This window comes from Meleagris gallopavo, chromosome 10 (genome assembly GCF_905368555.1).
Source record: "Meleagris gallopavo chromosome 10, MGAL_WU_HG_1.1, whole genome shotgun sequence".
Classification (NCBI taxonomy): Eukaryota; Metazoa; Chordata; class Aves; order Galliformes; family Phasianidae; genus Meleagris; species Meleagris gallopavo.
Window position 1 is genome coordinate 7,076,930 of NC_139413.1, and position 22,791 is coordinate 7,099,720.

At 38.6% G+C, this 22,791-nt stretch overlaps 2 protein-coding genes across 3 annotated transcripts in view; one reads left to right on the forward strand and one right to left on the reverse strand.

The window, feature by feature from the left end:
- CDC73 (cell division cycle 73) overlaps window positions 1–22,791 on the forward strand; it is a 100,575-nt gene that overhangs the window by 39,793 nt on the left and 37,991 nt on the right. The window lies entirely within an intron of this gene.
- B3GALT2 (beta-1,3-galactosyltransferase 2) lies at window positions 10,965–20,567 on the reverse strand. Of its 2 annotated transcripts, XM_010715674.4 has the most exons (3): window positions 19,731–20,567; window positions 19,067–19,232; window positions 10,965–15,170 (listed from the first exon to the last, which is right to left on the reverse strand). In XM_010715674.4, exon 3 carries the CDS (start codon window positions 15,032–15,034, stop codon window positions 13,766–13,768), a length of 1,269 nt encoding a protein of 422 aa, XP_010713976.1. In that variant the 5' UTR covers window positions 15,035–15,170; window positions 19,067–19,232; window positions 19,731–20,567; the 3' UTR covers window positions 10,965–13,765. The 2 variants fall into 2 exon arrangements, with proteins under 2 accessions (XP_010713976.1, XP_010713975.1); XM_010715673.4 differs by lacking the exon at window positions 19,067–19,232 and having other exon boundaries at window positions 19,731–20,563.

Consider the following 22,791-nt stretch of genomic DNA (forward strand, 5'->3'; position numbering starts at 1 on the left):
CCTTATGTCAGCATTACATTTGGCAGACTGTTTTAGGAGCTATTCAGTTGGTTGGCTGCTTTAGAAGATGTAAGAGGCGTTACTGAAATTAAAATATCTTGCTCCCCTTTCTCTTTAAGATTGAAAGCAGACACTTTTCCTGCATGAAGGTGTATGAGTGGGTTACATGCATAAGCAACAGACATGCTTTTACACATCAGTTTAAAAAGGAAGTGTGAAGCAAAACCTTGTGTGACTAAGCCCAGTAATAATGATGTAAGATTGTTTCTTGTTAACTGTAGTTGTGAATTTATAGGACTTAAAATTTCAAATAAGTATTTATTTTGAAATTATGGGTTTCTTCATAGGCAATAAAAACAGTGTTTTGTTTTTTTTTTTTTCTCTGTAATCACCTCTCCTCTGCTTAGGTCAGGTGGTATCTCCTTATGTGCTGCTTTAGCCTGGAGGGTTGTGCAGCTGATCAGTGCAGGTGTGTGCTTTGTGGTGGCTTGGTGCTGCTGTTTTGAAAAAGGCTGCCTGTCTTTCCTTCCTCAGGGGCATTAACCTGAGCCTCTTGTTTCTCTAGCTGGTGATTTTCATAGAACTTGACAAAGATTAAAAAAAAAAAAAAACCAAAACCAAACATACATTGCTTCAAGTTAGACTTGAACTGGAATGTAGATTCAGAAAATGTTATAGAAGGAGGGAAGGAATGTTAGCGAAGCAGGCTGCTAACACATGGGTGTCCTGATGAGAGTGATTACCTTTTGCTTCAGTTTGCAACAGGGGAAGGTTCAGGTACATCCTGTAGTGCTATTAATCTGTCTTGCTTCCTAGTTGCCTTGGGAGCAGCTGGTGCAACTCAGGCAAGCAGGCTGTGATAATACTGAAATCTAAATGGAATACAGTTGTCATTAGCAAGAACAGCCTGCCTGATTCATCTTTTTTTTTTTTTTCTTCTCTCCATTGTGGTTATAATAAGTAAAGCAAAAGGCTTCTGGATGGAGAGAGAGCTTTATGTAAGGCCTTCAGACAAATATTTTGTAGCTAATAATTTAGCAGTCGACAATCACGTGATGTAATACACCACTAATTTTATAGTAGGTTTTAGATGTATAATTAAGTCTGGAAGAATGAAAAGACTTCGAAAAATATCTGGACACGAACTGCAGATGAGGTTCAGATGAAAATAGTGAAATACATGTTTGCATTACTATCAGCTTACTATTCTATCTTAGAAAGTAAAATTTAAAGGGATGCTGGATTACCTGGGGTATCATTATATCTCACTTCAAAGGGTAATCTCAAATTTTGCAAATAGCATAAAATTTGATCATGTAAATCTGGTTCCTTGTTGATTCCTGACATCCTTTGTAAATGTATTTGTTGTTAAACCTCCTATTTGTGCTAATGAAAGAAGCGTCGGGTATTCTGCTCACCTTCGTTTGGATGCAATAAATGTTTAATCAGGCTAGCTTTTGTATAAGTATTATTGTAATGTACAGCAAGAATGTTATATTCAGTGTATTTCCTATATTCAGTCCTCCCGCAATTCTCAGCAAGATTCTTCATGTCCTTTAATTTTCTTCTCTGGAAAGGTGCCTGTAGTTAAGTTACATTATCAAATAGTGTGAATTCTAATCCTCTTAGAAGCATCTAATGGCACATGCATATTTTAAACAGTGAGTACAGTAACAGTGCAGCAAATGTATTATAAGTGAAAGTATATAGAAAATATTTTCAAGTATTATCACTCCTTCATGTGAAATTACAATCAAGGTAATACTAAAAGTAATAATCAGCTCAGATCCCCCAGGTGAAGTTCAAGAACGTATTAAATATTAACAGTGGTTGCTAATATACTAATAGTTGTAGCAGTTCTTGGTTATGAATAAAAATCATACCTTTAAGGAAGTAGTGGAACTTCCTGATGCTATTGTGAGGGGAACGGAAATGATTGATAAACCTGACATTTAATATTTGGCAAACTTAAAGGAATTCAGTGAAGTTCTGCTTTAGTGAAGTCACGCTAAAACTCTATTAAAACTCTATTAAAAGGGATATGTTGATACTTTGTGTGGCATAATAATTTCACAGCTCTGAGAAATACGTTCTGATTTTTGTTGGTATTGTTTAAATCAAAATATGATCTCTGGCTTGAGCAGAACTCACCATTTTTCACTTCTACCACGTTCCCCAGAAGGATGCTTAATTAATTCTGTCCATAAGATGAAAAGCTGATGGTGTGGGCAGATGTTCTCAAGGGTAAAGAGTAGAATAAGATTGTGTAGAAAGTGTGAAGGTGGTGAGAGAAATATTTTGCTTGCAGTTAAATTGCTCTTTACACAGAGGTTTATTGGGAGGGAGGGGGAGCTCTCAGTCATTAAAGTTCTTGTGCTTTGGGACATAATCTTAATGGGAGGGAAAAGATGTATTCTGTCCTTATTTATTTACAGCCAATTCACTTTAACAATGCTCTCTTATTGCTATACTTCAATATAAATCTAAGTATGACTCCAAGTTGTGTTTTGTTTCTTAATTCTTTGTTTTTTTTCTTTTTTTTTCCTCTGAGATAAGAAGATTTAGGATTTCTCTACACAAAGGTGCATGCATATTGAAATCTAGGTTCGGTTTCGAGTTCGATCGTTACCTCAATATTGATAAAACCTTGTCCAAACATGTGCTGCTATAGGAGGGACTGACCTCTGATCTGCTGTGCTTTCTGGCAGCCATTCTCTTGTATACAAAAGAATCCTAACTACTGTAGCCTTGCTCAGCTGTTGTAGCCTCCAACCTGCTGCTGATCTGTGGTACTTAACAGGTCGTACTTGAGCTCTCTGCACTTTTCAGCACGAATTTTCTTGGATTCTCATCTTGTTTAGAGACGATAGCTATGTGCAGCTTTGTCGGTGGGAAAATAACTCCCCTGTGTCTGAAACTCAAACTTCTGTATTCCCATTGAGTCTCAGTCAGCCAGAGTCCTTCAGGGATCTTGTTGAAGTTCATCCAGCCTTTTGTTTGTAGCCTCCGCTCTCCCCAGTGCAGGCTTTGTTTAAAATCTCCAGTTAATTGCCATTTCTAGTTCAACAGCTCAGGTCTTTCCAGGGCAGAACTGTTGTCACCTGAATGTGTATGTGCAGTGACTATGATCAGTAGGAGCTTGCCTTCAACAATCGTCTTTTTCCTATTAGTACAAAATGCTTGATAGTTCTGCCATTCAGAAAGAGCCTTTTCTCATCAGTACAAAGAATGATGCCATCTATTATGGCGATATGCGAGTGTTCCTTAAGGCTAAATCTGGATCAAGGCACTTAAGCAAATTATACAAATTACCAAAGTGTACAGCATCAACATTCATAAGCTATAATGCATAAAATTGCCATTGGCTGGTGGTGTCTTTAGGAATAAATTTACTTCAGTTAGCTGTGGTTTAATTTCCTTGGTTTACAGTGAGCAGCGGCCAACTTAGTCCTGCACTGGAAAATTTGTGGGGGAATTGAATACATTTCAATTAATATGCTTTGACTTCTCACCTTTCCTTGAATCTTTTATAAACATTTAAATCATGAATGAACCCGCTGCATCTTGAGCAGTTCTGCAAGGCTGTCTCATGTATTTCCTGCTTCTCTTGTTCACTTGTTTCCTGGCTCATCATTTTCAGTGCTGTGTTCACTGTTAGGTTACGCAGGATTACAGACATAATCTGAATTAGATGGGCAAATAAAATTCTACTAGCCGTCCTCTTCAATCCAGATAGTAATGGATTATGTTGATCTTCGTGTCTGTTTTTATTCTGGGGAGGAAGCCCAAGGGTAGTTTGTTTTGCTTTCACTTCTGTGTGGAATGTGTGGGATCTTTTGGGTGAGAAGGCAATAGGAAATGGAATAGCAGTGGATCTCTAGTTTTAGATTATGGTCGCTCCTTTCACATTTAACTTGTTCTCATTACGCAATCAAACACCTATTCCTACTACTTGAATTGATCAATATAAGCCTGCCATTTAAAATTTGTCTTCTCATTTGGCTATGTGCGTGGTTTAGGATTGAATTTCTTAACTAATTTCGCTATGCTCGTTCGGTGTAGCTATTTACCCTAAGTGTGGCTTGCTTTTGTTTCCTATCTTTTCTCCTTGGGTTTAATGGTAAGAGAGATGTACTTTGTAACACCTACCAAAGTGTCAGAATATCCAAGTGTTAAGAGTAACAAAGTAGCTACAAAGTATTTCTACTGCTTTTTGATGGTGTTCATTTAGTTATGTTCTTGCTGGACTTGCTGAACTCTGCCCTGCTACGTGGCAAACCATTGAAACCAGTCCATTTGGCTCAATCTAATTCCATCTGATGGCAGAGTCGGTTGGTCTACAATACGTGACCAATTCTGGGCCATCTATTATAGCTTATTAGATGCTTTCAAAATGTTGCATGGAAAACTCAAACTCGAGTTTGGTATTTATCGGGAGGAGACAGATTTGTGTCATCTTTTCAGAATGCAGGCTTAAAAAAGCTCCATTTAGGGAATTAATGTCCATATGTTGAAGACAAGAACAGTTAGGCATTTTTCCCTTAGAGAAAATGTCATTAGTGTGTTCTTGGGGTGTTTGGATGGAGAGAGATTGTTATGGGATTTGTTGGGAAAAGCACTCCGTTCTTCATAGCACATCTTAAAGAAGTGTCTTAGTTGCACAGGGTTACTGCATCTTTTTGTTATATTGTGAAAATGTTGAACTGTGAAAAGGCATCTTCCTTCCTGGCAAGGAAAGTAGGGCAGCAAGAAAAGAAAGCTTTATTGTCCATTAGAAGAAAAATTCTGTTTTTGTTCGCTTCCCAAAAGCTCGGGACAAGCTCTTCTTGTCTGTCTGTTGCTGATACAAATGAAATGCCAAATTATTTACTGGCCTTGGTAAGAAACAGTTTTTTTTTCTTCTTTTTTTTCCTGTGGCAACTCATCTCATTGTGGTAATTTTTCATTTTAAGTAACTGACAAAGCCAGTGTGAAATGTGTTCAGCAAATACTGGAAGCTATTTTTGCTTGGAAGTCTTTAAGTGTCACAGAAAAAAAATGGGAGCTATCTGCCACCTTGCATTATATATCTGGACTGGATAAGCAGGGTGAAGGCCAGCTCTTCACCCTCTTGGCATGCTTGAGTCAGTCCTCTCAGCACACAGGCACTGCCCAGCTCTGCAATTTTTCTTAATTTGAAGCTGGAGCATAGATGCAGAAGTACTTTGCTAGTTTATGACCATGTGTATTGCTTTCTGGAATACCATTTCAGGTGGTGAGTTTTTCAAGAACCAGCATTTTTAGTAGCTTTCTTGCTGAGAAACTGGAGCTTGTAGTTGAAAAATTGGGGAAAAAATGACTTGACTCCTCAGAATACAAAAAATTTAAAAGAGAAAAGCTTGCTCAGCTCTTCTCTAAGTCAGTGCATTGTATTAATACTTCAGGCATGAATCTCCTGCAATTCCTGACAAATAAGGAATTTCTAAGCAGTTGTAATTCATTTCACTGTAGCTCTCTGTAAATAACAGCTTCCCAGTGGTGTAAATACAAGTCCAAGACAACATCATGATAAGGAATGGGGGAAATGGCTTTATTCCAGGTCAGATATGTTTTACAGGAGGGACTGTAAATACAAGGTTTGTAGATATTTCTCTTAGGATACCAGAGGAGGTAACCAATTAATATTAGTCTGGTTGTCATAAGGAGTCTTGCACACAACAAAACTAATGTTTCTCCAAGAGACTTGATTTGTAGAATGTGTGCAGAAGATGGTACGTACAGAAAGTGTGCGCTCACAGATGTGAAGTTTTTTGATGAATAGGAAGAGGGATAGGGAAGAAATGTGATTGTGTACTTCATTTGAGTTTTTCTAATCTTTTGTGCTTGTGTAAAATTTGGACAATAAATCATTTGAGTTGTTTAACTTCTACTATTAGAAAACGGTGTAAGGGAGAAAATGCTTGAGGGACTCAGTCTTTTCCTTTCTTTTTTAATGAAATGGCAGCATTATTATTTACTTAAAATTGGAGTCCCCAGAATTAGTGGGAGAAGGCTGTCATTCCTTTTTTTACCGTGAATGAAATTGGATGTCTAAAGTTGTTTTCAGCATCCATTTGTCAAAAAAATAAAAAAATTGAGAAGGAAAATAATATATTTGCCAGATGTAGCAAGCAGACTTGCTAGGAAAATAAAACAATTGTGGTTATGTGTAATTCTTTTAATTTAGATATCGATGTTTACCACGTTGAGAATTAAGAAAACAGACAACCTTTTGGAGTAATATGGTTTAGCTGCTTTGCGAATTAACCATATTGAATTTAGTGAAACAATAGGATTAATCATAGAATCATAGAAAGGCCGGGGTTAAAAAGGACCACAATGATCATCTAGTTTCAAGCCCCTGCTATGTGCAGGGTCGCCAACCGTCAGTCCGGGCTGCCCAGAGCCACATCCAGCCTGGCCTTGAATGCCTCCAGGGTTGGGGCATCTACTTTTGAAAATCAGTTCCTATTTGAAAGATAATTTTCTCATAACATCAGGAGGGACATTACTGTAAATACCTCCTGAGCTGAAGGTGCATTTATTCTTGGAACCGTGTAATTTAATTATTTTTATTTTATTCCCCTTCCGATGTGATTCAGCATAAGCTTCGCAATTGGCTTTTTGAGGAACAGATGTGTAGTGCCCTCAGGTGTGTATATGATATTTAGTCTTATCTTAGAATCTTAAGTAATGTGAAGAGCATACCTAAATTACAGTCTTTGAACTGTTGTGACATAATGTTATTGTTTCCCAAGTTAAAAAAGAATAAAATGCAAAGCTTTAAAATATTCAAAGGTCATATAATGGGAAATTGGTTATTTTCGTGATTCACAAGGCTGGACAGTTGAATTTCTATGTCTACAAAAATCAGCGCCTAGATGGACTTGGGAGGAATGCCTATAAAAAGGCTGGAATTAGCAGTAAGTGGCAGTACTAAATTTTTTTTACATGAAAAATTTTAGACTGAGTCACAGATGGCATTTTCCAGTGATTCATTTTGTTTTATGTCACATCAACCTATATATTATGGCACAACAGGCTTTAACTGTGACGTAGCTTTTCTTTATGTGCCAAATTCATACTTGGCTTAGAGATGATGACAGCGGCGGTGAATGAAAGAAACTTAGACTCTCTCTTAATGTTTTATTAGACCCGTTGTCATTTAAATGCTGGATATGTTAAATTTTTAATAAAGGCGGTGAGTTAGGGTTTTGTTTTCCTTGGTGACTTGTTTGGTATTTTATTAAAAAAGCATTTCTTGCGGCAGTCAGTTTTTCTTGTTTTGAACCTTGGGCTTATTGTGGTGTGGGAACGCTTGGCCTTTCCCCAAGAAAGATGTTGTTGACTTCTCAAGAGTGGAGGAATTCAGCGTTTTTGTGATGGCACAGACTTCTAAAAAAAATTTGTAATATAATACAAAACTTTGTTAATATGTCAACAGGAAGAACTGGGAATATTTAACTTTCTGAAGACTTCTTACATGCTGGCAAACATAACTACTTCCTCTGATCTGTTTGTCATCTTAGGAAATCTTGAACTTTTAAGGGTTTCACACTGTTCTCAGTTTTCTCATCTTCTTTCTATTGAATCAGTTGCAAGACAAACCTGTTATCCTCAGAACATTAGGGTGAGTAATGCTTCGCACACTTATCTTTCTAACGAGGTAAATATGTAGAGGCTTTTCCATCATGCCCAAGCTAAGTATCTGGGAGATCACAGTGAGTGGTTCACGGAATATTGATGTTAAACAGCCAACGTGTCAGTTAATATTAGATAAAACTTAAATAGGCTAGAAGGAGGTGGATGAGATTGTCCTGATGAGCTTGTCTTCAGAGAGATATTTCCATATTCGTCAGCATACTTGGGCCTTCAGTGAGGCAGTGTGGTTTTTTTTTTTTTTTACTTGAAGTCTACATTGGTTACATGTTGGTAGGCATTATAGTAAGACGCCAGCCACTGCTTACCTCCTCCTTGCTCAGACAAATGATGCTGAAAACAAAGCAGCAGCAATTTTGTTCGCTCTGTGGAAAGCGTATTCTTTTCTCACGCATTCCCAGGTGAATGGAGCCCTTTGAGAACATTCCCATCAAGCATTTAAGCAGTCTTGACTTCTCCACCCGGTACAGCATCTGTGCACGACTTGAGCATTCAAATGGAAACCTTTGAGACTACATAAAGCTGTAAGCCACGAGCGTTCCCTGTGCTGCAGGAGCTTGTTTTGAGAGGAGTAACTGGAGGTTACTGTCTCTGTCAGAACGCTTTGACCACAGGCAGTGCTGGGAGAACAGTGAGGGGCACGGCTCGTACCCTGCGGTTTGACTCCTGCACTGGTTGGCTCGTGGAGCGCAGCGCATCATTACTATCAGCCAGTTAGTGTTATCATGAAAGCTGTCAGATTTAACTGCTGAAGAGAGCTCTTTTAACTGTTGCCATGGTAATATGAGAACGGCAACGTGGTAGTTTTCATCTCTATCCCATGTTCAGCTGAATTCTCATGTAGTCATTTCACTATGAGGTGAAGGTACTACGTCGTACCGGGCCTGGCTTTCTTTCAGGTTAACTAGGGACAAATGAGAAGTGTAGCAAACGCCTTCTTTGGGGATGAAATGCAAGTCCTAGGGAAAACTGGTAGAGTTCTCTGTGCTTATGACTTGATTCTGTTGGCACTCCTGTATGTAAAACAGCCCCGCAGCAGTTCCTGACCAGCTCTTCGTGCCATCGTGCCTTTTCTTGTAATTGCTTTGGAGCCGGCTGTAATAAAAAAAGCTTGTACTGCAAGCATAAGCTAGAAGTTTAGTCACAGGAATGAGTTTACTTTAGATTTTTATTTTCTCTAGGAGGAGAGAAATGCAGACACTCATCACTAGAAGTTCGAGAAGACGATGCTTTCTAATTTGGCCTCACTTACAGAGCTTTGCTTTATGACTAAGCCTGCCCTATTTATACGGGACGTGTACATCTTAACCTGTATGGTGCTGATCAGCTGCTGTGGTTTTCATTTTGCTTTTCTGTTTTTTTTTTTTTTTTTTTTCCCACATTCAAGAGCTTTTTTAACTGACCTACTGCAAGGTTGCTCTCCACAGCCCTCCCCCATCCTCCTGCCATAGAAAGCCTTTACATTCATTTTTGCCTTGGGTACGAAGCTCTGCTTCCTGACCTACATTTACAAGTACAGCACTGCCTGGCTGGTGGTGCAGCTCCCCACCTCCCTCCTCTCCCTGTGTTCCCCTCCTGAGTGGCCAGCAAAGCAGAGCTGGACATGGGATTCTGGAACAAATGGGCTAGAGATTCCATCTGTAATAATACAGCAAGTGCCACGTATGATAGGGATGATCCCCAGTCTGAAATTATTGGGGTCAGGAAGGGGGATAAGACTCTGCTCTACCTAAAATCCCACATTGCTTTCTAAGTAAAAAATCAGAAATGAAAAATGAAGATAATGCTTTTAAAATTCCATAGAATTCCATAAAATTATACAGTTGTCATAGTGTAAATAAATTGTCCTGTGGTTACTTGTGTTATCTGACAGCATGAAGTAAGGATTGAAAAACGTGTTCTCAAAATAAAAAAAGATACAAACAACTGTTGATGCTTTAGCAAAGCAGTTACTAACCTTGCTAATAGCTCAGATGTAAAAAGTAGTAACTTTTATGATAGCGTCATCTCTTTCATCTCCTCTTGGAAAGTTTTCACAAATGGCAGTGGGCATTCATTCTACAGATAAGGTTGTAGGTGTTCTGTTGTTGTGTTGGTTTTTTGTTGTTTTTTTTCTTTGTTTTTTTTTCACTGTGGGACAGTGTAGATATTTGAGATCAAAGTGTGATGGGGTATTTCGTTAGTGTATTGGGACAATGAACAGGGATGGTGCTGGGGCTGTCTACAGCAGTGGCTTCTAGATTCTTTCCCCATGCTCAAATCATGCCTGATCTCACATTGATTTTGAGTCGTTAATGTGTGATAATATGTTATTAAATTTGTAAAGATGGCCTAAAAGACTTTCATTTAAAAGACTGCATTGCAGAGACAGTGAGTTTTTAAATCATTGTTTCAGTCTGCTTGACCTGACAACATCTGTCTTATTTTCCTAGGTTGCTGTCAGGATATAATTTTAAATTCTAGAGCAGAGAAAAAATTCATAATATTTACATAAATATCATAATGGACACTAATCTTATTTCCTCCAAGGAACCACTGAGGCTTGGAAGTACCTTTATGTGTAGTTTTTTTCCATGTAGAATATGTCATGAACTTGCTCTGTGAGAAATGGATCAGTGGTTGGGAATAGGATCAGCTTTCTTACTCCAGCAGCTGTACTTGTGCAATTTCCATGCTCAGGTACGATGTGGAATGATCTGCAAATAATTCTGGTTACTAATACAATTGGAGACCAATAAATCTGTTGTTGGTGGAAGATATTTGTGGAACTTTATTTTGGTTGTGTAATATGAATGCTTAAATTCTTAGTTGAAAGTTAAATGAAGAAAAATCACCAAATTCATTTCACTTGGTTCTCTTTCTTCGTTTTACCAAAGTATTTCTTTGCCGTGACGACGGTGCTGATGATGACTATTTTCTTTAATAAATTCAGAGTCATATTAGATGGTTTTGTATTTCTGCTCAAACTGAAACAAATGTACAGAGACATTTAAAGAGAAAATTACACAAATCTTGGTAAGCAAACTGGTGTTATGCATTTTTTTTTTTTTTTTTTACTGCATTGCAGATACATTAATCTCAGATAGAAACTTGTATCCTATTGCTACTAACAATGCATTTTTAGTCCTGCTTTATGTTGGATAGGATGTGTGAAAACTTGTCAAAGGTTTTAATGACATTAATAATTGCACTGTTCTTAACATCAGCTGTTTTTGTGCTCTTCTACATTGGGCAAATAGCTTCAACCCAAGCTACAGAGTGGTAACAACACAAAGAATGCAAAGAGAGATCTTTCATTCTGTAATTGCATATTTCACCAAACAAGCTCTCCCTCCCAGTTCTGAAAGCCTCATAACAGACTGCAAGAAAACAATACTTGGAGACAAAAGATTTAAGTAGCTGTTGACTGTTTAGATAATGGTTTGAGTATGTTATGTTTATAGATAATTTTCAAATTATACTCAAGTACTAATTCAAATTTCTAAAAATTGTTAGGCTCTTAAAAGAACATTATAAATGGCTTTTTTTTTTTTCTTGCATCATCTTATATTTTAACTAGAAAGAAGTTCAGTGTGCTGAACTCATAGGTATTGTAGCATAATTCTGCCAAACTCGGGCAGATTGGTATCGTGCATGAGCTCCAAAGCGGAGTACCCGAGAGGTTGTTTGGCTGCCAAACTTCATAATTAAAGTGCCAAACTATTTAAGGTTTAGTTATTAACCTCTTGGACCATACCCAGAAGCCAGTAGCAGCATTTTGAACTAGCCAGAGTCGGGAAAGTCCAAGTAGAGTACATTATATTACATTCTAGCTTGAAAGTGCTGAAGGCAGGGAATGGTGTTGAAGCCACCTCCAGGAGGGAGGACTGTGTCCTTGGCCAGCGTGACTCAAGGAGAGGCTGTTTGTGTGACTGTATGTTTTCTACAGCCAAATGCTCCTGGATAGTACGTGGCTTTCTCTAGTTGTCTGACAATTGCTTGTGATTCTTTTAAGCTTGTATAGCATAATAATTGTTAATATGGGTGTAGTTAACATAAGCCAGGCAGCTTTCAGCTGGGGTGTTAGCTGTGGCTTGTGTTAGCTGGGAGTGTGAGGAGAACTACAAATGAGCGTTCAAAGAATACTCCCAAAGATGTTTTCTGTTGCAGCAGTGTCACGTGAATGCCAGTAACTTTCAACAAAACTAAGTCAATGCACTTTCAGTCTGGTTAATTTGAGAAGACCTTTGTGTAGATATTTACTATTAAACACTCTCGCTTTCCACAGAAGTGTCCTCTATTATTTGAGGTATGTAGGAAATGCACAAACATATGATTATCGTACCTTAAATACAGCGAGTGATGGTTTATTGGAGGACCATGGAAAAAAAAAAAAAAATGGAGAGCAAATTCCAATAGCCATCTTCAGTAGGACTTCCTGGCATTTTGTAGGAGTGCTACTTCAGTGTGACACAGTCTGCTTAAATGTGTGAGGTCCTGGAAATAGACACAGTGTTGCTGGGAGCTCAGTTATAACATTCATCTTTTCATTACAAAGGAAAACAAACACCTTTTGGAATCTCTGTCTTGTACATGGAATGAAAACTAAGAATTAGGGGAAATGAGGAAAAGTCAGGTAATGCTAGCAAATTATTTCCTCCTGAGTAGCTTTACCATTAATAAGTGAAGTCTGAAGGGCCATAAATATAATCAGTTTTATTAAATAATAAAAGTACATCAAATAATTGTGTTTTATCCAATTAAAAAGTATTGATCAAACAAAACTAATCACAGTTCCATCCTCTGCTGCTAAATCACAGGTGAGTGTTGCTTACTGTGACAAGTAGCAATAACGTGATTCCGATGCGACTCTGCTTCACTGGAAAAGAAACTTTAAAATTCTGCTTGTTAAAAAATTTGAAAACCTGCAAGTAGATTTAGCCTACTTCTCCCATCTTGTTTTCAGTGACAGATGTTGTAGTTTTAATTTTTAATTTTTCTTCCATTTTGGTTTTGCCCATAATTCTATCTGGAAATGTCAGTCTTATGACTTAGACCTTTCTGCCTGTAAGGTAAAGTTTGGCTTAATTTCCTCTTGCAGTCCTATTTTAGCTTAACTGATCCTTTTTCTGATAGGCAGTAAGTAGTAAAACAAATCAAGATTGAGTTGGTTTTCTCCCTCTTTGTACAAAATGGGACATTTTTGAGACTATGGTGAAAGGCTTTTGCGTTTCTTTTTACCCTTTGGAGCTGCCTTGAAGTTATGTAAGAAAATAAACAGCAGATTGAATGAATCTGCATGCAGGTGCCAGTGCTAATTGGCACCCAGATTCAGGGTCTCACCCTATAACCTGTAGAGAATAACTTGGGGGAGAAACTAGACCTGAATCGAGAACACCTGCTATGAGTTTCAGAAGGAGATGTGCAAAGTAATGGTTTTCTGAGCTTTGTTTTCAGTTATTCTTTTTCCCTTGCCAAAAAAGCAACCTTGCTAGAAGTGGACTTACTTGAAGGAAGTGCTTTTGCATTGTTTTAGAGTTTGTTGAATGATGTCTTAATTTTAAACGTGATGCTGCTAAGTGTACTGCATTTCTAAGAAGTGTGTGGTAATTTTCATGTGGTATTTTAAGGTAAGATTCATCTTCCCTTTGTGCATTTCCTTTGCTTCTTGTTTTTTGTTTCACTTATAGCAATCCTAGACAAGAAATTGTTACATTTTAAAAGAGCAAGAGCTATGAATGCATTGTCTTAAAAATAAAATTTGTGTGGAAAATATGCTCAATTAGATTTTATTGGCACATAAGTCAGCAATTGTACCACTGGAGTGTGCATGCTTATTATTGCACATTAACACAAAAAATCATTATATCTCCATTTTTTTTTTTTCCTCAAATTTGCTGGGAAAACCTTTTGGTTATGGTTTTATAATATTAGTGTTATCAAGAACTATACTTTTTTTCAAATTAAAAAAATAATTTTCAGACTCCACTATGTGATGGGCATCAACTAAAGGCTGTCCCATTAAGCTCATCCATTTTCACTGTACATGCGTTCAGCAATATTTACAAATTGCACATGGAATACATTTGACAGAGGGAATGTTGTCCTTCTAGTGCAGTTTACGATGGCGATACCTGCTTGCCTTCTCTTTTGCTGCATTGGCACAGGCATTGTGCTTATTCTGTTGTAAGTGGTTCCAGTATTTGATCAGTTCACTAGGTTGGAACTGATGGGAGGTAATTAGGTGGCTATATTTACAGCTGGAGTAAGAAACTCGCCAGTGATTGAAGACAAATTCGTTGGGTGGAGGCATGGGGTCAATTCGCAGCTTGGCAAGGCAGATCCCCACATATACATCCTCTAAATGTAAACGTCTGATGCCTAAGGAGACTTTAAAGATTTTTTCTGCTAAATCTCCAGAAAAAACGTAACCGGTTCCAGAGCAGAATACAGGGTAACGTTCGCTTGGGTACAAATCAGGTGGCATATACCACTTGCTGTCCTTGTTCCTGTTAGGTGCGTAACCTCTCATTAAATATCCTGTAAAATATTTGTGCCTCGGAGGAAGCTCTGGCTTCAGAAGCTTGTGTATTAAATACTCTGTATTGACAAACATATCGCTGTCAGTTTTCATGACGTAGGGAACGCTTGGACAATGAGATGCAACCCAGTTCATTCCCATCAGAGTTTTAATGGTTAAATTATAATAGGTATCCAAGTACTCTTGTTGGATGATGTCATGGTACTGTCTGCTTTCCTCCTGTATGGTACGCTGGAGGTACCCGTTTGTCTTGGTACTTAGCCCCAGCAAGAAGATGCGAACAATTTGAATGCCAGGCGTTAGGCTTTCGTTACCCCAGGTTTGTCGAATGGCCTGTCTGGCTTCCACCTGGCCTGGCTCTGCAGCTATGAGCAAAATCAGGAAAGGGACCTTCTCCTGGCATTTTTCAGGCTCGTTGATGATGTATTTGAAGTGATATGAGGTTGGATGCCCAGTGCCTTTCTCATTGTAAATACTTCCATTAGCGCTGAGGGTGTTTTCCAAGCCAGTCACTCCTTGCGGCGACAGGTCAGTGTTGTTGGGGTTGGTGACTGTTGGAGGCCTGAGGGTCTGAGGTACGGCGTCTTTCCACATGTTCCGTAGAGAGCTGTGGTTCATCTCGCTTTTTGTAGATCTAAATCCTCGGATTGTGTAAGTCATGGGATTTTCTCTAAAGCCTGCCCTGCCTGGCAGCCAGTCGTGATGGTTAAAAAACAGAAACACAGCAAAAAGAAACACGAGAGAGATCAGACCAATAAGATGGGTGCGAAATAGAGACCTTTTGGTATTCCAGGTCATCTTTGCAAGGCAGCAGTGTCGTCTTCTCCACTGAAGCATGTTGTAAGAATCCAGTGATGGGGTGTGAGATAATGGCCAAGCAAAATGCTGTTTGCTTCCTTTCCAAATCCACTGCTATTCTTTGGTATTCATTTCCTTTTGTTCATGTCGAGTAATTCTCTGCAAATGGCTCTCTCTGGAAGGGTTTAAAGAGAAAACCAAACACATTTTTTATTTTACCTGCACATAATATGAGGCTACAATGAGAAAATAGATAAAAATAGATTAAATTGAGCTTTGTTTTTTGAGGAAACAACCCATAAATAAAGTTTAGGGTTTTGTTTGTTGGTTTTGTTTTGTTTTTTTTTTTCTTTTTCCAAAAGCCAAGCTTGTTTTACAATTGAAATTACTTGCTTTGTTAGGTTTTAAAAATGCATACTTTTATGATAGAAGTTCTGGAAAGCATCCTGGGTACCAAAGATGAAATAAACAGGGGAAAAAAATTATCACGCTAGCTGGGAAAGTGTAAAGGAGTCTTAAGTAGCATCATATCTACTGAGTATGAAATCCTTGTGCAGTGCTTGAGGAGGGCTAAATGAAAAGAGCTCAAGAGCAGCTGGAAAGTTTATTGGCATTAATTAAAATGGATGTGATGTGTAGAGGCTAGTATGGCTCAGTTTAAAACTCCTACAGTAAAATGGTTGTGTGGTGGTAGTGGGACAGACAGTGCAAGGTTGATGATGGCGGAGTTCTGTTAGTCACAGTACACTGCCTGACGTGTCTCCACCGGCCCTGACTGTGTTCAGAAAGTCAATGAGAGAAGGTGCACCTGTCAAAATTAATTTTCAGGGTCCAGTAACCTCTCTGCACGGTGCTTAGATGGTAACACACAATAACAATTTTGGTCACCTTTCAGACACCTTTAACCCTCTGCTCCGCAACGAGAGAGTATTGAATATTTGGCTTTCGTACCAGGCGGGCATGCAGTTGATTTACTGTTAAGCTGTTGAGTTGCAGTGGATAGAGATCTTAAGTAAATAGTGACATCAACGTGAAGTAAAGCTGCACAGCAGTAAGTTACTTTCTGGCAAGCAGTCTGATGAATGTGATTTTCAGTTTTTGTTTCCTCTGAGAATTTAAATGCATCTACTATACTTCTATTATCATGCAGAAAGGTGAAGTAGTGGTAATAGCAGCTGTAACTGTAGGAAAGAGTGCCAAAGTAGTCTGTGGTTCATTTTCTCCTAAATTTTTTTTCATATTCAAGAGCAGAGTCAATATGGCAGCTTCATGATGCTGCATATTAAAAGCTGATCACATCGTCTCGTAAATGAGCCTTTCACTGCACAGTAGCAATTCGTTTGTGATTTTCAATTTGCTCTAATTTATTTCTGGGCCCTAGGGTTTTGTATAGGGAAAAAAAGGATGACAGCTGAACAAGGCTTCCACAGAAAATGCTATTTTTAATATAAATGTGTAATTTCTTAATTACTTGGCTATCTTTTAAAACCAATATTTGGATTAATTTCTGCATTTAAAAACTAAGTAACATGTTATATGGGGAAATTACACGATTTTGCACAGTAAAGAAGTAATTTATGAAGAGATGGCTGTTGAATAATATATTACTGTGTGTGACTAACATTCAGTTTGCTGAGTTAATGCAAAGGAAAAATGAGATTTCAGAAAGGATACGGACAGATGTGTAACTAAACTTCGTTTTGGTTACTGTGTGAGTTTATATGTAAACAGAATAACCTATATGCAGAAGACATCACTCAATATTTAGAAGCAAGGGGGAACTACTGCTGCAGTTACTGAGTTGAAACTGTAGTTTGTCTATCTTATTAACCTCCACCAGGAGGAGCAAGTAAGTGGGGATTTTAACGGGTTTGTAACCATAAACGTTATCTAAAACGGCAACAGTGCTCCTTACTGCTGAGTGAAAGGGCAAAATCTTTGCCTAGTGATACATTGAACTCTTCCCTGCCGTGCTGTTACGCAGTGTTTGTGAATTGCGTTCTGAAAATATTTGGGATTTTATTTTTTCCTGAGCTACCTTTCTTAAAAACTATCTTCCAGCCTTCAAATGCTAAGCCTGTGCTTGAAGTACGCTGCTTGAGAATTAATCTCTAATTCCACGCTGCTCTGTTTCTTGGCTCAGAAATTACACCTTAAATAAAAAGGAAATAAGCCCCCGATGGGGAAGATGTGTGTTTATCCGACCGCTTGCACCTTCTTTTATATGCTTAGAAAATAAAAGCCTGCTCTCCAAACATAATTCTTACTTTCTCTGCAGTGTGCAGTGTTTTAAATGAGCGCTCAGCTACTTGGGATGAATATCGCTGCATGAGCAAACATAAATGTCACTTCAAAGGATATCCTAGATCTCAGGGAAACTAATTGTTCGATACGGGTTTGGGAGGCAGCAGTGGGAATATTTGATTAATTGCCATTCTGTTTCATGTGCATGGGGCTCAGGAAGAAGTGAAAACAAGAATTTCATGAGGAGATAAATGCAGAACAGCAGCTGTAATTCAGAATTAACTTCGCCACGCTGAATTATGCCACTATAAAACTTCAGTCATTAGGTACAAATACTTTGGCAAATCTGCACTGTACTACTCAGCCGTTTTTAATTTTTGTTTGAAGTCGTGTTTTCTTGTGCCACCAATTTCACACAGGAGAAGGGAGAATCTTGTTATAAGAACACTTGTGTAAACTGAAAACTGCTCGCAGGTGCTGCCTTTCTATGTTGCACAGAGGAATTGCCCCAGAATAGGGTTGTAATGGCTGAAGTGTTCTGTGCTTTTATTAGACTGCACGTTCACATACTGCATATTAAATCTCTTAAAGTCTTAGTCTCATCTCTCATCATAAAGACTTATTTATAAAGAGAGTCCTCTCTCATTGCATGTTTGCTTGATTTTTTTTATTTTTTTTTTCAAGGTGGGAGGTTTCCTGGAGAGTCTTAGATCCCTGTTTGCCCTTTCAAAAGACTCTGTATGGATAAAGGAAGGACCCCCATCTATTTCCTAGCTTTATAGAACTTACAGCTAGAAAAAAACCCAAGTAATGCTGTCTATCAGTTCCTTTGTAATTCAGGTGTAAAACATCTCCAAATATGCAGTGGATAATAAGCTTTCGAGACACAGCAACTGCAACAAAACAGAAAGCAAATTACTAACTATAGCCCAAGGTCTCCGTGCAGTCACCTTGTGCTCTGAAAGCACGTTGTTGCATACAGCTGTGCATTTTGAAGATAGGACTTAGGATGGCTCTTGAATTTTGGCACTTGGCTGTGCAGTCTCTGATGTATGATTGAATGCCAAATATATTCACTGTGAATGCCTCTTGAGTTTTTATTTGTGGTCTGTGCTCTACTAGTGTTGTACTTTCAATTCTGCTCTATAATTACAACTTTGCAGTCTGAAGCATTCGACTCCCTGTTTACACGTTCTGCATTTTCATATTTTGATTTGTGGGCAAACCCTTTAATCAAGGGGAAGAGTTCAAAGGAGCCTGAGCCGGTGTTCTGATGAAGAGCAGCAGCTGTGCTTTAGGCCTCACAGAGTCGTGCCCTGGTTCACTCCAACTGCACTCAGCTTGTGCTCAAAACAGGCAATAATCAAGATAAGCTCTGATGTTTGGGTTTTGAAATGTCAGATAGGAAAGTGGCACTGCTGGTAGGCATGCTGCTCCGGGAGCACTGCCAGAAGGCAGGGTATTTTTTGTTCTAAAACTCCTGGAAAAGCTTTAAAAGTGATGTGAGCCGGGTGAGTGCCTTGCACAAAGTAAACACAGCTATGTTGACAGATTAATGATTTATTACAGCTTATTGGTAGGTTCTATAGAGAAGCATTTTCATCCCGTAGTGTATTAAATTGCTATACGTTTAGATCTTAAATTTGCACTGTAAATAGCGAGCCGTCTTCCTGCTTGTTTGCCACAATTGAAGTATTTAAATTAAAACAAAATGTAGAAATGAATGACAATTAGACTGAGTGCCATTTTGCAATCCAAGTTAAACAGTCAGTGTTTTCATATTAAACAGAGATCGTAATGATGGCATGAGGTAATTTACGTGCTCACCATTTTGAGTGCACAGTGTGTGAAGGTTTCCTTTTGGGATGTCAGCGGAGCCTGATGTTACTTGTAAAATGTGGTGCCTGATTGCGCTGCTGATGGCTTAGATCATGTCCGATCTTATGCACGCTCCCAAATTATGCTCGGTCAGTATTAGCCTGATGACATTTTGCTGTGTTTGAGGGGGGAGGAAAACAAAAAAAAAAGCGTGAGAAAGGTCTGAAGGTACTCCTTAGATAATGTAATTTGACTGCATGGTCTGTTTGGATGGTTCAGTGCTCTCCGTGTGTGTCGTATCATGGCCATTTTATCAGTGCTTTAAGATTACTTCCGATAAGGATTAATTCTGACCTACTTTGAGAGGATTTCTAACTGTTTTTTTCCCTAAATTGGAGGGGTTTAAGTTTTTAATTTGAGTTAAATGCAATCATTACAGTAGCCACGTTATCCCTTTAATCCCTCCTGTACCCCCAGCAGGCTGTAAGCAGTGCATTAAATGTGTAAGGTAGTGACATTGTTCTGCACGGTGAAAGGAAAACCTGCTGGAATTTTTTCCACTGCTCACAGACACCTTAACTCTGGGCTCTGCAAATTAGGAATGATCATTATCTGTAATGGCTGAAAGGTAACAGACAATTGAATGAATATCACACACAAGGATTTGACATACCTTCCCTGGTCAGGCCATTTATGGTGCGAGGATTATACCCACAGAAAATAGTTTTGGCACGCCATCACTTCAGCAAAAAAGATGCTATCGAACATGCGCACATCCCCCAACAGTCTGCTTCCTGCGATTGCTTTTCACAGTATCCAATCTGTCCATCTGTCGGCTCGTTGCTGTGTTACCTTCCTTGCTCATAAGTGTTGTCCTTGTCTTGGGGCTTTTTGTTCATCCTTCGAACAAAAGGACGGGAGTTTTTGTTCGTGCTCCGGCAGTCGGGGCTGTCTGGCGTTCCCAGCCGATAGATTGGAGCTTTTACATCTGGTGTTTCCCTTGTCGGACAATGCAGTGCTGCGTTCTCCTCTTCCCAGTATCCATATTTCTAACGGTAATGTTAGCAGTGAGTGCTAGCATGTAGTGGTTCAGTTGCCTTTAGTAATAGGATTTGTCTCTCTTTCCTCCTTCATTGTTGCTAGGCAGTAGTAGAAATGGTTTCGAGCTGTTTTAACCGAGGATTCTGGTCTATTAAATCCATTCCGTAGTCCTTCGGCTGCTGCACAGGCAGGCAGCAGTTTAAATGTGGGCTTTGACAGATGCTGTCTTCTGACAGAGCAGAATTTAACGTCACTGCTTGGCTGAATCCCACGTGATTGTTTGCATTCATTTTGACTAAACCCAAAGGCAGCCAGAAACCTTTACAGACTCTTCCTCCTATTTGATAAATGATACATATTCAGCGCAAGCACGATGATAGGTGAATAGTATAAAAATTGTATGATGATTAAATGAATGATTGAGGGTTTTTTCAAATTGTTTTCACTTTTCCTTGACACTGTAACTTATGATTCTCTGGGGGATTTTTAATGTGAGATGTTCTATTTCAGTATTCCAAGGGCTGTTCTGCTTTGCAAAGGAATTAGAAGCATTTAAACACCAAAGCTTGATTTAACCCATTTGGTGCTTTCAGTAAAAAAATTTTTTGTGCTCCTATGGTGAGGAAAATATATATTTCTTTGCTCGTACTTGCTTTACGTGTTTCATATTTTTACCCTATAAAAGCTGCTTTTTGTAAACTCAGGTTAGGCAGTTGAGTTGGAAGGCATTCATGTATAAACTGTTAAGCTTTATTTCAATTACTGATGGATCAGAAAGTATCTTTCTTACATTACAGGCATATCTATATCATAGAATATGTTTTTCTGCTCCTAGTGGAATTTGGGTTTCTGTCAGTAATTTCTGTCCTGTCAGTAACTGGCCCTTCTGTGCTGACACACCTCATTCTATTTGCTGTATGCTTTAAAAAAAATCTCTCGGTAGGGGATGCTGAAGATGGCAAGCTAGCAGCATTCCTACCCAAGTGTTTGCCCATCCTTTTTTGAAAAGAGAATGAATTCAGTGATTTGGATTGATTATTATTATTATTATTTTTCTTTGTCTGTTTAGCCAAAGGATAAAGAAAATATAATGGGTCTATCATATGGTATCTCTGGTTGAACTGGGGAGGTGCTTCCTTTGCTAGCGCATAATGATTCTCCAGACAGTCGCTGTGTTTTACTATTCTAGACGCTTGTTCTGGTGACTTACTAGAAACATGATTGGACTTATATTCCCCTAAATCACCTATGCATACTTACTTTCTCTGTTAATTTAGTCTTGTATTTAATATATGCATTTCCTGTTCTAATGACATTTTCTGCAAATCCTATCATCTTACCTGGGAACGTTTTAGGAACGTGACCATATTCCCCAAGAATTCAATACAAATAAAACTTCTCCATTCTAGAAATCTTGAATTTCAAAAAAGCTGGAGGATGGGCTTGAGAGGCAGCTAGTGAGGGAATGGAGTGGGAGAGGAGATGCTTCCAGCCAACACTGCTTACTGTTCTGGGACTTCAATGAGTAGTTCAGAACCAGTGTTTTGAAAGGATGTATGTGTGCCCCATCTACTGGATTTGCAATTTAAACACACAGTATGTTTACATTTCTGTATATTACATAGGGTATATAGTCTGTTGCTGTGCGTGTACAAACATGACAGAGAGAGGTTAGCTCTGTCAGCTTGCTGTACTCTGGACTACCAGCAGGCAGTGAGATAATCATGTGGTTAACTTAACCTCTGTTGACTTACTTTGATGTAAGTAATGTAAATTTTGACTAATTTTTCAATCTTCAGATCAGACATATAAGAATGTACTTGAGAAACAAGTTCTAAATCTCAACGAATGCTCACTGAGATCCATAGTGTTTCCACTGACAAAAGTTTCTGCTGGCTTAATTTACTCGTGTTTCTATCATACCTAAAATGCATGTCCAAATGGCTGTGAATTTTAAGTAGCACGTTTACCTACTGGTGTTTTTCTCTTCCCCTAAACGTTAATATTAAAGGTACGAAAACCTCAAGGGCCATTTATTTTTTAGATAGAAAGCAATGACATTAGTTCTGGCTTTTAAATTAAGTGACCATATCACTTGTGCATAGGCTGTGAACTTCAGGCAGAACTGTTATATGTTGCTATGTCAAACTTGACATCTTGCATCATGAACAAGCTGAATCTGGAATTTTTAAATCTTAGTGAACCATTTCTTCTGTTCACCTATTGTTCACATTTAAAGGATGAGCAGGTCTTAGTTTATCTTGTGGATGTGTAAAGAAAAGCACTTTTCCCTGCTCCCCCTTCTACCCCTCTTCCCACTGATTTGTCTGTGTATGCGATGGTAGGCTGAGATAGTCAACGTTTCAGAAAAAAAAGTTCCTTTTATAGAACTTTCTTTTTCAGTACTTCTGTGCAGTACTGTGTGTTCCTGGGTGTTTCAGGAGGGCGGAACTTGCTTTGCTCTGTAAGTGTGACCTGAAGGTTTAAGTAGTCTTGCTGTGGTAGTGGATTGGAATGAGCTTTATTTTGGCCAAATCTCACTGTGAAGGGTCAGTGGTCTGCTTGTTCTTGATCCAAGGGGTAGTATGTTCTCTGATGTTGCCATGGTTACATCTTAAATTAGAAGCTGCAGTGTTGGTGTTTGAAATACTTAGATCTACTAAGGCTAAGGAGGAGTTTTAGTGATGTGCAGA

Excerpts from the sequence above, each read along its gene's own strand:
- B3GALT2 (XM_010715674.4), bottom strand. The coding sequence starts at position 15,034 with ATGCTTCAGTGGAGAAGACGACACTGCTGCCTTGCAAAGATGACCTGG.